Below are 12,626 nucleotides of genomic sequence, written 5' to 3' on the forward strand. Positions count from 1 at the left end.
CCCATCCATCCCCTTGCCCCAGTACCCTGGGGTGTTCAGACCGCTTCTGCACAGCCAGGGCCCCGTTCTGTCCCCTCTACTCTGCGGCCAAGACATCCCACCCCTTCCCATCCCATCCCATCCCATCCCATCCCATCCCATCCCCTCCTCGGTTACCTGCAGCCCTCAGACTGCACTGGTGAGCAGAGGCACAGGGAGGTGGCCGGAGTGACCCCCCAAGTCCCAGGGAGGCGGGGGGCAGAGGGGGGCTGCGGGAAGACCTGTACATTTATTTACAAGAAGACAAGAGCCAGGCAGGACCCCACGAGAAGTGTCCCCTGCCCCATGGGGATGAGCCCAAAGCCCCCGGTGGGGCTGGGGGTCTGGTGCCACTCCGGTCTCTCCCCAGGGTTCTTCCAGCAGGCACAGAGGGCACAGGCAGCCCTGGAGCAAACACACAGCCCTGGCCGCAGCAAAAGCCAAAGCTGGAGGGTAAAGGAACCCCAGGACCCCTCCCCACCGGCCCCCAGCCCTGCACGGGCAGGGCTGGGAGCTGCAAAGCCTTGGGGATGCTCATCCTGCAGCAGCACTCGGGAGCCCCGCGGGCGCGGGCAGAGGGGAAGGGGTCCGGGGTGAGGCGGAGGAGCGGGGGTCAGCGCCGGCTCCCGCAGCGCGGCCGGTCCCGGGAGCCCCGTTCGCGGCCGCCCGGCAGTTCCGCTGTGTTGGTGGTCGGGCTGGAGCGGTGCTCGCAGGAGCGGGGGAGCGCGGTGCAGCTGCTCCGCATTTCCTCGCTCATCTTGATCCGGTGGCGCCGGGGGAAGCAGAGGTTGCGCTGTTCCCCCGCTGGCAGAGCCGGAGGGCAGGGAGGGCAGCAGGAACACAAAGCCTCCTTCTTCCCTCGCTGCCTCCCAGCTGGGGACGGTGCTGGAAGAGCGCTCGCCGCTTCCTCCCTTCCTGTGCGAGCCGCAGCTCGGGGCCAGCGCCGCGCCCGCACGCGTGGCCGGCCAGGGAGGAGGAGGAGGAGGAGGAGGATGAGGAGCAGGCTCAGCCCCAGCTCCGGTGCCAAAGCGCCGGGGTGAGGGTCCACGCCTGCCCTCGGCGTCCTCACGCCAAAGCGCAGCGCTGGGAAGGGCGGCTCAGGGTCCAGAGCCAGCGAAGGCAGCGCAGGGCTGCGGCATTTACAGGCAGAGTGGGCAAGCCTTGGGTCCAAGGGAGCAGCGAGGGCGCAGGGCGGCTGCCGTGGTTTAAACCCAGCCAGCAACAAGTACCACACAGTCCAAAAGCAGGACAGCAGCTCAGGCCCTGGGGCTCACGCCAGACCAGCCTTTCTCCTCCAAACCCACAGGAAGGAAGCCCAAACGGAGCAGAGATGCCGTGGGTTGGGCACTGCGCAGCCAGGCCAGGGATGAGATCGGAAACCACCGCTCAGGAGCAGCCTCGCAGTCCGAGGAAATCCACTCAGGAGCATCGGCTCAATGGGGATGGGCAGGGATGCTTTAGGCATTCCCAGCAGCGGGTCCCTGGGGTGGGATGAGCTCAGTGCAGCAGCGGGTGCAGGTGAGCCCGGTGGTGTCGCAGCCCTGATGAGTCCCACAGGGGCTGGGTGCCAAGGCAAGTGCAGGCCCAGGAGCGCAGCGGAGCAGCACCCATGGAGGCGGTGGCGTTGGGCACGGAGCAGGGATGCAGCGTGTGCCACAGTGACATGGGATCCAGAGCATCATCTCGCAGCAGCACGGGCAGGGACAGGGCTGAGCAGCTCCAGCCCCTGGCCCCACAGTGGGAGGTGAGGACCCCAGCAGGGTCCTGCTGCCGTCCAGAAGCAAGAGTGACGTGAGACCCTCTGAAGCGGTTCCTCGCTGGCCTCGGCTCAGCGCGGAGCCCTCGCTCAGATGCCCAGCGCCGTCAGTGACCCCGAGCTGGTGATCTTCTTGAAGCGGTTGGCAGCGCACACCCCAATGAAGTTTTTCTGTGAAGGGGAAGCAGGGGCTGCAGCGCTGGATCCTGAGCCAAACCCTGCACCCGGGGCTGGGGACAAGGGGGCAGCCACCCAGGCACAGCTGAAGTGCATGGGACAGGAGCACATGGCTGATGCTGGGGCTCATCCCCTACCCTGTCCTGATGCTGTTCCTGCCCCTAAAAGGTGCTCTTGGGGTGGGCTCAGGGGAGATGACCGTGAAGGGACCAACACTGACAGGGATCCCGTCGTGGGGGCAACCACACAGGGGACCTGGGGCTGGGGAGCCCTTTCTCCAAGCTTAGGAGGTCAGAGAATCGTAGAATAACTGGGTTGGAAGGGACCTTCTAAGGTCCAACCCTTGCAATGAGCAGGGTCCCCAGCCCTTGCATCAGGCAGCGACACAGACCCATCCATGTCCCCCAAACCACCCACCAGCACAGGTGGAGGCTGGCAGCCCCCCAGCACCACTGCCCCTGCCCGGGCTGTCCCCCCCGCACCTTCCAACGCCTCCTCATGACGTATTTCTTGAGCAGCACTTGGGACTTGAGCCGCCGGTTGCAGCGTTTGGCCTTTTCTGCCAGGTTGTTGAGCCAGGGATGCTCCAGGCACTGGCTGGCGCTCATCCGGGCGCTGGGGGCAAGAGGAGAAGCATCACCCCCGATCAGCCCCTTCTCCAGCCACTCAGGAGCCCCAGAACCCCATGAACCAGCCGGAGGGGTGGGAGCAGGGATCAGAGGGGCTGGGCAGGACCCCGAGGGTTCAGCACATCCTGCTTGGGACAAGTGACACTTTAAAGGGACAAGGGGCTCTGCTGGGGACAGCCAACAGCAAGGGCAGGGCACCGTGGGGCTCCGTTGGTACAGGACATCAGGAGATGCTGCCGGTGTGTGGTACCCAGGGGCTGAGCACACAGCTTGGATGCCACCCCAGGACCCCCATGGCCGCTGCCAGCCCCACACCTCTTGTCCTTGATGATGAGGTTTGAAACGAAGTCCTTGGCCTCGTTGGAGACGCTCTCGAAGGTCTCCTCGTCAAAGTACCAGTTGGCAGCCAGGACGTTGTTGAGCGTCTCGGTGTCATTGTCACCCAGGAAGGGGGAGAGGCCGCTGAGCCTGGGGGTGCAGGGGGTGAGGAGTGAGACCCCCCCAGGCTGCAGCACCTCCCAGAGCCCCCAAATGAGCCAGCCTGGCCAAGGGCTGCCCCAGCCACACACACAGGGTGGCTGCCGGCCCCATATCCTGCCTGCAGCCCTTGCCCATCTCCCCGTCCAGCACCCACCAGCACCCCACTAAGGAGCCAGAACAGCTCTGCTCCCCAGCGTGGCACCGGCAGCCCCGACGTACAGCATGTAGGTGATGACACCCATGCTCCACATGTCCGTGGTGTAGGAGACCTGCTCGTAGTTGACCACCTCGGGGGAGAGGAATTCGGGGGTGCCGAAGTTCACCTTCAGCTTCTCCTGGGGGTTGTACCTGCATCCAGGAGGGGAGTCAGCAGCAGGGGGACGGGCTGCTCCCCCAAAGCACCGCTGCCCTCCCCAGCCCTCCTGTGCCAGCCAGGGAGAGCCAGGGCTGGCAGCCATGGCCAAACCACAGCCCAGAGCAGGTCCTGGGGGTCCCAGCACCCTAAAGGGCTGCGGAGATGCAGGATGGGAGGGAGGCAAGGAGGAGGGATGGAGCTGACCTTCGAGCCAGCCCAAAGTCAATGATCTTCACCATGTGCCCAGTGGCAGCGACGCAGAGGATGTTCTCAGGCTGTGGGGACAGAAGCCATTGCCCCACTGCCAAGGGGGAACGTGTCCCCAGTGCACGGATCTGGCAGCCCAGGGGTCCTGTGCTGACCCACCCACTGCCCCCCGTGTCCCTGCTGTCAGCACCCAGCCTCACACCTTGAGGTCGAGGTGGAGGACACGCATGTGGTGCATGAAGCGGATGCCCTCACAGATCTGCCGCACGAACACCATGCAGTCCACCTCCGTCAGCTGGTAGTCGTCATCGATGATCCGCTCGAAGAGCTCACCGCCCTCCACACTGCATGGGGACAGAGAGCGGGGTCACCCGGGGGCCCTTGCATGCCAGGGGGACCCTAACCCAGCCCCTCCATGGGGACGCTGGTGGAGAGAGAGGACACCGCAGCTCCCCAGGGTTCATAGAGCTGCATGGGAAAGACCTGGGTCACCTCCACCCTCACCACAGCCATGAGAGGGAGATGCTGTCCTGGCCAGGCAGAGCCTGAGGTTGCCTCTGAGCCTGGAGTGAGCCAGGGAGGTGCCCAAGAGGGGACGGGCAAGGAGGGGGACATTCCCTGGGGCCAACCCCTTCTGCTCGGTCAGGGTCCAGCACATCTGCTTCATCTCTGGAGCATCCCCATGGTGGTGCCCCTCAGCCAGGCACCAGGCCTCTCACAGCACTGCCCCAGCACTCACAACTCCATGAAGAGGATGATCTCCCGCGGCGTCTCGATGGCATCATAGAGCTGGATGAGGTTGCGGTGGTTCAGCTGGTTCATCACATCGATCTCCAGCAGCACCATCTCCTGCAGAAGAGCCCCGTGGGGGTCAGTCCTGGCCACCGGCACCGGGACGGGCCGTGCCACAGCATCGCAGACACACCACGCGTGACACTGGCACCCACCACCTAGGCCATGCCACTTGCGGGTGGCACCGTGGCCAGGAGGTGCCCCCGCTCTGCCATCGCTCAAACCTTGTCCTTGGCACCCTGCTTCCGGATCACTTTGGCCGCCAGCTTGAGCCCCGTCTGCTTCTCTGTGCACGTGTGGACTTCACCAAACTTGCCCCTGGGGGGGGATAGAAAGTGATGCCATCACCATCAGCCACCCAGGCTGATGGAGACCCCCACCCTGTGCACCCATGTGCACCCACTCTGCCTAAAGCACCAATCCATCAGGACAAGGAAAGTCTCATTGACCCAGAGCCACTGCCTAAGGCAGGATAGCAGCTTGAGCAGTGCTGGGGGGAGTCCCGGGTGCCCCTCACCTTCCCCCGGCCCCTCCTTACCCCCCCAGGATCTCCTTGGAGCTGAGGTTGAACTGGGAGCTGATGCTGGCAGACCGCAGGGTGACGATGCGGTGAGCGAAGGGCGCTGGTGGTGGAGGGACATCATCTGCCCAGAGAGGAGGGTTGGGGTGAGCAGGGGGACGGCCCGGACCCCACTGATGGGCATCCCAGGGTGCCCTGGGCTGGAGACACATCCAGGTGCCGGGTGAAGTGAAGCACCCAGCGGCACTGCCCAGCCAAGCCTCTGGGTGCAGGATGCGGCCAGGTACCGAGTATCCCGCTGCAAATCGGGGTCTTCTGGCTGCCTCCTGCACCAGGGGATGGAGCATCCCCCGAGGGGACCCTCACCACTGCCCCCAGCATCACCCCGCCGCACAGCACCCAGCTGCATGGTACCCACCCCGCTACACACCCGCTCCTCAGCATCCCGCATGCCACGCTCGCCCTCTCCAGGCCACGCTGCTGCCTGTCACCCTCTCTGGGCCACCAGCCCTCCACTCGCCCAGGGCTCCCCAGCACCCAGCCCTGGGCTCTTCCCCAGGCGAGTGCAGGAGCCCCAAGGCACCCCCAGGCCCTGCGGCCCCGCAAGGGCGGTGCTGCCGGACACGGGGACACGCTGTCCCCTGCCACCGGCCAGGCGGCGGTTGTCACTCCCGGGGCTCCTCTTCCTCCCGGTGCCAGGCTGAGGCCGGAGCAGCCCGGGGAGGGGACACGACGCATTTAGCCCTGTTTACAGTGCAACAGGAGCTCGAAGGCCACCGGGCAGGCGACGAGCCAAGAGCATGAGCAGGCAGCATGGGAGGGCAGCGCGGGCAGCAGGCAGGGTGCTGGGACCCCCCAGCTGCTGCCCCACAGAGGGTCCCGGGGTGCGGGGACAAGGCAGGCACCCCACAGCCTTACCCAGTATCTCGAAAGGATCTTCCTTCCCGAAGTCGGGGGTGAGGTAGGGGCTCGGGGGTGGCTCTGCCTCCGTCGAGGACGGTTGTCCCGCAGGGCCAGGCTGCTCCGCAGGGGCCTGCCCCGTGGCACTGGGCAATGTCCTCTCCTGTGGGGTGCCGGGGGGCTGCTGCGGGGGCTGCAGGTCCCCCTGGGCTGAGGGGACCGGGCCGGGCTCTGCCGGCTCCATCACCGTGGTCTCCTCCAGTATCACCTCCATCGCCGGCCCCTCCGCCCAGGGCTGCTCGTCCCTGGAAGCAGGAGCAGGAGATGAGCAGAGCCGAGCCCGCAGCGCCCCGAGCCCAGCGCCTCTGCCCGGAGGGAGCCGGGGCTCAGCGGGGGACGGGACCCACCCCAGGAGGGTGCGGGTACCTCTGGCAGGCGGCCGGGCAGCTCAGGCTCTGCAGCAGGGCCGGGCGCGGGGGCTCGGCGCCCCTCGCCTGCTGCTTGCCCGTCTCCTCCGCCTTTGCTGCTTGCTCCCCTTCACCCGGGGCCGCTGCCTCTGCGGGCTCCTCGCCTCCATCCCCGGCCTCTGCCGCAGCTGGGGGAGATTCCACGTCTGCAGCTTTCGCCCCTCCATCCTGAGCCTTCACGGCGGCCGGAGCCTCCTCCTTTGCTGGAGCCGTGGCTTCCTCCTTGGCAGGCTCTTCCTTGCCTCCATCCTCAGCCTTCGATGCTGCTGGGGGTTTTTCCACCTTTGGAGCTTTCTCCCCTCCATCCGGCGCTTCTGCAGGAGCCGGGGCTTTCTCCTTTGCAGGTTCCTCTTTGCTTCCATCTTGAGGCTTCTTTGCAGCTGGGGTTTCCTTTGCCTTTGCTGCTGCCTTCTCTCCATCGTGAGCCTTTGCAGCATCTGGGGCCTTCTTTGCAGGACCTGTGGCTTTCTCCTTTGCTGGCTCCTCTTTGTCACTCTTTTGAGCTGTTTTTGCAGCTGAGGCTTTTTCTCCCTTTGCCACTTGTTTCTCTCCATCCTGAGCCTTGACAGGAGCCGGAGCCTTCACAGGTTTTTTATCTGCTGGGGTTTTCTCCGCCTTTGCTGCTGCCTTCCCTCCATCCTGGGCTTTCACAGGAGCTGGAGCTTTCTCCTTGGCACCAGATGTGGGTTTCTCCTTTGCAGATTCTTTCCCCCCATCCTGAGCCTGTGCTGCAGCCAAGGCTGCCTCCTTGGTGGGTTTTGCCTTCTCTTCTTCAGCCTCAGCTGCAGCTGGAACCTTCTCCTCCATGGGCTCTGCTTTCCCACCACCCTCAGGCTCTAACCCACCAGGAGCTTGCTCCTTCGTGGGCTCATCCTTCCCTCTATCCTGAGCCTCTGCTCCAGCCAGGCCCTTCCCCTCTGTGGGCTCTGCTTGCTCTCCTTTGGGCTTGCCTGCAGCCGGAGCCTTCTCCTCCCTGGGCTCATCCTTCCCTCCATCCTCAGCCTTACCAGCAGCCGGAGCCTTCTCCTCTATGGATGGTGCCTGCCCTCCTTCAGGCTTTACGGCAGCCGGAGCCTTCTCCTTCCCTGGCTCATTCTTCCCTCCATCCTGGGCCTTGGCAGCATCCAGCACCTTCTCCTCTGTAGGTGCTGCTTCCCCTCCATCGTGTTGCTCAGCTGAAGCTCCCTCTGCCAGCTCTGCCTTCTTTCCATCCTGGGGCTCTGGAGCAGGTGGGGCTGGCCCTGCCTTCCCTCCTCCCGCCTCTCCTGCTGCCTTCTCCTGCCTATGCTCTCCCTTCCCTCCATCCTGTGCCACAGCAGCAGCCGGAGCCTTCTCCTGCCCGGGCTTGCCCTTCCCTCCATCCTGCACCTCGGTGGCAGACGTCTCCATACCCCCTTGGGGCTGGGCAGCCTGGGGGGCCGCTGGGGCTGCAGTGCCCTCTGCTTCGGGGGGAGCTGTGCCCCCAGCCCCGGGCTCGCTGCCTGCCCCACCGCCCTGCTCCATGGGGATGCTCCGGGCAGGAGGCGGCTGCCCTGGGGTGCTCCTGGCTCAGCGAGGATCCTGCGGGAGAGAGGACGGGAGCTCAGGGCTTCGTGGACCTGCAGAGGGGCGCGGCGGGACCCGGGCAGCGGCTTTGCTCCCTCAGAACAGGGGCAAGCAGAGGCCACCGAGCCAGGGACCGTGCCACAAGGCGGTGGCACAAGGCTGGTGGCCCCCTGTGGCCGCAGGTCCCTGCACGGCCCCATTGTGCCCCGATATCTGCCGCTCGATGACTGACCGGGGGCCCGATACCGGCACCTGTCGCTGCCACGGAGCCTCCGGAGCGCAAACAGCCGCCGCGGGGCAGCCATGGTGCCGGATTAGGGCCACGTCCCTCGACGGTGGGGTAGGAGAGAGCGGCTGCGGGGTGGGCAGCAGGCGGGGTGGGCATCCCTGGCACTGCCCACCCCAATGGCTCAGCCCTGCCCGGTGGTGACCACAGCTTCTTTCTGTGCCCTCCCCACCAAGGGGACCTGTTGATGCCAACCAATTGCCTCCAAACCAGCACCCGATCCCCAAATCCAAGCTCTGCCCCGGGCTCCGCTGCTCTCCCTGCGCTGCCACCCCCATCACCTTGCCCCAAAACACCCCCTGCGCTGCCTGTGCAACCACTCGGAGACCAGCACAGACCCAGGACAAGCCCACCAGCGACCGCAGGAAGAGGGGAGGCACTCGTTGGTCTGACAGGGACAGGAGCTAAAGCAGAGCTGTCTCTGGCGGAGCAGACCCACAGCTCAGAGCGGGGATGGAGCCTTTCCTCCCTGGCTGGGGGCTCCCGTGCCCCAGGGACCCCTCCCGGCCCTTTTACCTGTGCCGGTGCAGAGGGCGGTCAGGACGGCAGCATCCGCACTGTGGCAGCGCCGGGAGGGAGCAGCCTCTTCTATGCCGGGTGTAACGGAGCCGGATTAGCGCGGGCAGAGGAGGATCCGTTACAGCAGCGGGAGCCGGCCCTTTCCCAGCACCTGTCGCGCTGGAGCCCGTTCAAAGGACACGGCCCTGCCCCGCGGGCCGGGATGCGCGGCCTCGCTGCGGGGGGCGGCCCCGCACAGCACCCCCGGGCGGGCAGGCACCGGCCCCGCAGCGCCCCGCGACATCCCCTGGGGTGGCCCGGCTGGGACGGACACAGCCCAAGCAGCCAAGGGCTTCCACACAAGGTGGCCACTGCCCACCCCTGGGGATGGCAGCTGGGAGCGAGCATTGACAGCGCTGCCCCCCGGGCAATGAGCTGTGGCCAGCTCGGTCCCGCCGGGCATCAGCCCTTTGGGAAGGCAGCTCCAGGAGCACAATGTGGCACCCAAGGGCATGGCCACAGGTCCCTGGAGCAGAACTGACAGCAGTTGGGAACTGGGCACTCGCCAGTGGCAGCATCCTCTGGAACCTCCTGAAAGACACTGATTTCCTGCAGAATGAAGAGTTTTGGGGATTAGGAGAAGAAACAAAGGAGCGGGGGCTCCTGAAGGGGTCAGGCATCACCAGCCCCAGCTGAAGGTGCTGCTGCACCCCAGGGTATGGTCTGGCAGTGCAGAAACCGGGCATGGAAAACCCCTGGGGAGGGGGCACCATGGGTTACCCCATGCCCGGGCTGCAGTGGCCACAAATAAAGCTGGGCAAAGGCAGGGCCATGGCCACGGAGGGCGCTGAAGCTGGTGGAGTCCAAGGGCTACCCCAGGTTCCCCACTCAGCGGAGCCCAATTTAAGCCTTGGATCCTTAAGGTGAGGAAACCCTTGCTCACAAGGGCATGCAGGCAGCTGCCTGCTGCTGGGGTGGAGGCATGCAGGGGGTGCAGGAGGAACCCCTGGTAACCAGACCCAGTGCTGCAAGGGGAAGCTCTCCAGTGATACCCACTATTAAAAACCCAGGACCTCGTCTATCAATGTCAGGGCAGCAGGAACGGCTGCAGCAGGAAGGGCTCAGCCCCTCACTGCAATGGTGCTCCCCTTGGGGGGAACAGGGAGGCCGGGGCTCAGGGATGGTGACAAAGCAGCGAAAGCAGCTCCCGGTGCCCCCAGGGAGGCTGGAATTACTGGGGGCTCCTCCAGAGCTCTCTGTCCCGCAGCCACATGGAGCTCAAGTCCTGCCAGACCCTGAGCCCATCTGCTCCCCCCCGGGACTCGTGCGTGGCCACCACCACAGGCGGTGGCAGCATCCTAAGAGTGGTGCAGACATTGGGCTCCCCTATTCCAGCCCTCACAGCTCAGATTTGCTGCTTCAAGGAGCCCAGCTCCACACTGGGGGTAACGAGCCTCCTTCTTCCCGAGACCAGGGACAGAACCTGGAATGTGATGGGAAGCAGCAGCGAGCAGGCACACGGCTCCAACCAGCAGCACCAATGCAATTGTGCACATGCAGAGGCTGGAGCATCACCAGCACCTGCAGCACTCAGGGATGGCAGCGCCCGCAGTGCCTGTTCCCAGCGCAGGCACTGCTCCAGTGGCAAGCAGGAGCCCCCCCCAGCTTGGCCACCACAGGGAATGCCAGGGGAATGACCGGCTAACGCCATGCTCGGGGCCTCTGCCCACTGACTGTCATCGCCAGCATACAGTTTGGAATCACCTTTCCCAGAGCTGCCAGGCACCTGGAGGCCACCAATGTCACTCAAGGCAAACGCTGCCACTGCTCCACACTCCCCCAGCTAATCCTGGGCGGAAGGAGCACATCCACTCAGCAGGAGCTGGGATAAAATCCCCCAAGGAGAGCAGGACCTGCCTGGAAGCCACCAGCCTTCCCAGGGCACCTGCAGCCTTACGCACACACCAGGGCTGGCGTCTAGGTGCGAAGCCTTGGGACAAGGGGAGGAAGCAAAGCAAGAGCAGATGCAGCGTACTGGGGAGCCATAGGAATGGCTCTTCGAAGGGTACACGCATGAAGGATGAGCGTCCTGCTGTTACGAGATGAAACCCATTGGTGGGTAGAGAGAAACAAGCCGAAAACCATCCCCAAAGACGGATGTGCAGCGAAGGGCAGGAGCTGCTGCACACCGGGATTTCGGACGCCTTGGTCCATCAAACCTCGCTCACCGCAGCGCACAGCACCGGTGCTGCAGCGCTCTGCAGAGCCCAGGGCCAAACCCAGCCACCACCGGGGCTTCTCAGAACGGGGCCGGGCTCTTTGCCCTCCCCATTCACGAGCTTCAGCCAGAGTCCCCCGTTGGCTGCCGCTGGCACCCAGCCCGTCCCGGCCGCCCTGGCGCAGCATCAAGCCCGCGGCTCCCTAGCGACGGGGTTGCCACAACCCAGCAGCGCTCTTTAACCTTTCTGCTCGCACTGCGGGGAGCTTCGAGCGCACCCGGCCCCGGGAAACCCAACACCCGGCTAAATCGAGAGCAGCACCCACCGGAGCCCCGGCCGCGGCGCTCGGAGCCCAGCCAAGCCCGGCCCCGGGGCAGCGGAGCGGCACCGCGCCGCTGCCCTCAGCACCAAGGACTTCCCCGGCAGAGCTGCCCCTGGGCTGGGATCAGGCCCATTGAGGGGAGAGGGAAAGACATGGAAAAACCACAGCAAAAGAGCTTCCAGAGCCCTGCGGCGACAGCAAGGAGCAGCCAGCACGGATCCAAAGCACCAGGACCTGTCCACGGCGTGCCAGGCCACGCTGGCAGCCAACAGGGTAACCCAGGGGAGAGGCGAGAAGCAAAGCAAGCAGCATCAAAGCTTCCCATAGAAACCCCATTCACCAGCTGATAAGATCAGCGCCCTGCTCAGCCACCCTTCAGCATGTAAGCCCATGGAAACATCATCTGCCTCTTAGCTCCAGCTCTAGGCCAAGCTCAAATCACCTCGGTAACAACACAACTATAAAGGCATCAGAGGAAGACTCCATCCCCAGCTCCAGCTCTCCTGGGTCATCCCCCCCTTGCAGCTCCACTTGCTCTTAAATCACCCTCAGGGAGGTGATGAGATGTGAGCCCTGAACACAGGAATGGTTTTGCACAACCCACCCAGCAATATGGGTTTTACACATCTGCCAGGCTGCCCTGGCCGCAGGGCCTGTGCCGAAGCGGCGCTCTGAAACCCCAGCCCTGGCCCATTACTCTCCCATTTATAGTCCCCTGGGTCTGGGAATGGCTCCTGCCCCCATGGCCCTGTTGAAGCCTCAACCAAACCCTGACGTTCAGCTCCTCCAGGACCCCATCTTTTACATTTTCCTCACTGGAGCACTTTTCCAGCACGTCAGCACTTTCCCCCCCCAGGGGACAGGTTACACTGACGCCCATGAGAGCCACAGCGTGACCCCAGAGAGCAAACCCCAGTGCCCCATACCCTTGTAGGGCAGAGCAGCCCCCATGGCTGAGGACTAGAGGAGGCCGTGTTTGCAGGAGGAGGTAATGCCTTTTATTAGACCCCATGAGACGGCTGGGGAACCACAGACAAGCTGTCAGGCACACAAAGCCTTCCTCAGGCTGCGGCAGAGGCCATGTAGGGCCATCACGGAAATCCTTGCTCCATCCTCGCAGGGTTGGCATCTGCTCCAGCTCAGCAGCCTTGGTCTCTCGCTTGCCTTCGCATTCTTCCCCAGCTCATCATCACCGAGGCTTTCCTGACTCACCAGAGGTACGTGCTGCTCCTGGCGCTGGCACTCGAGGCTGCAGCAGGCTCCTTGACTGCACCATTGAGGTCCTGCGATGTCCCCATGCAGCAGATGATACGGAGCAGCTCCACTGTGCCAGGAAGGTGAAGGCAGAACAAGGGCCAATCCCCACCCCTGCGGTGAGCCCACAGGTCTTTGCTTCCAGAAGAGCATCATTACAAGTTCCTCTTGCTCCAGTCTTGCTCCTTGGGCTGCCAGGCC

General features: G+C 64.6%; 1 protein-coding gene across 1 annotated transcript; it reads right to left on the bottom strand.

Moving 5' to 3' along the window:
- Positions 1–249: 249 nt before the first annotated feature.
- On the bottom strand, positions 250–8,808 carry MYLK2 (myosin light chain kinase 2). The gene is made up of 12 exons (XM_061441740.1): positions 8,649–8,808; positions 6,261–7,861; positions 5,853–6,139; positions 4,953–5,058; positions 4,639–4,732; positions 4,362–4,471; positions 3,825–3,966; positions 3,620–3,690; positions 3,280–3,408; positions 2,896–3,048; positions 2,434–2,566; positions 250–1,945 (listed from the first exon to the last, which is right to left on the bottom strand). Exons 2-12 carry the CDS (start codon positions 7,802–7,804, stop codon positions 1,865–1,867), a joined length of 2,850 nt encoding a protein of 949 aa, XP_061297724.1. The 5' UTR covers positions 7,805–7,861; positions 8,649–8,808; the 3' UTR covers positions 250–1,864.
- Positions 8,809–12,626: the final 3,818 nt, after the last annotated feature.

This window comes from Pezoporus flaviventris, unplaced genomic scaffold (genome assembly GCF_033815535.1).
Source record: "Pezoporus flaviventris isolate CSIRO_AGI_PZ_B2104156 unplaced genomic scaffold, CSIRO_AGI_Pfla_v1 ptg000213l, whole genome shotgun sequence".
Lineage (NCBI taxonomy): Eukaryota > Metazoa > Chordata > Aves > Psittaciformes > Psittacidae > Pezoporus > Pezoporus flaviventris.

What these genes read in the sequence shown, in the direction of transcription:
- MYLK2 (XM_061441740.1), bottom strand. Translation starts at nt 7,804, where the DNA reads ATGGAGCAGGGCGGTGGGGCAGGCAGCGAGCCCGGGGCTGGGGGCACA. An exon ending in TCCTCCACCTCGACCTCAAG is followed by an intron (nt 3,691 to 3,824) that starts GTGTGAGGCTGG and finishes CTGTCCCCACAG; the next exon opens with CCTGAGAACATCCTCTGCGT. An exon ending in GGTGTCATCACCTACATGCT is followed by an intron (nt 3,049 to 3,279) that starts GTACGTCGGGGC and finishes CTGCACCCCCAG; the next exon opens with GCTCAGCGGCCTCTCCCCCT.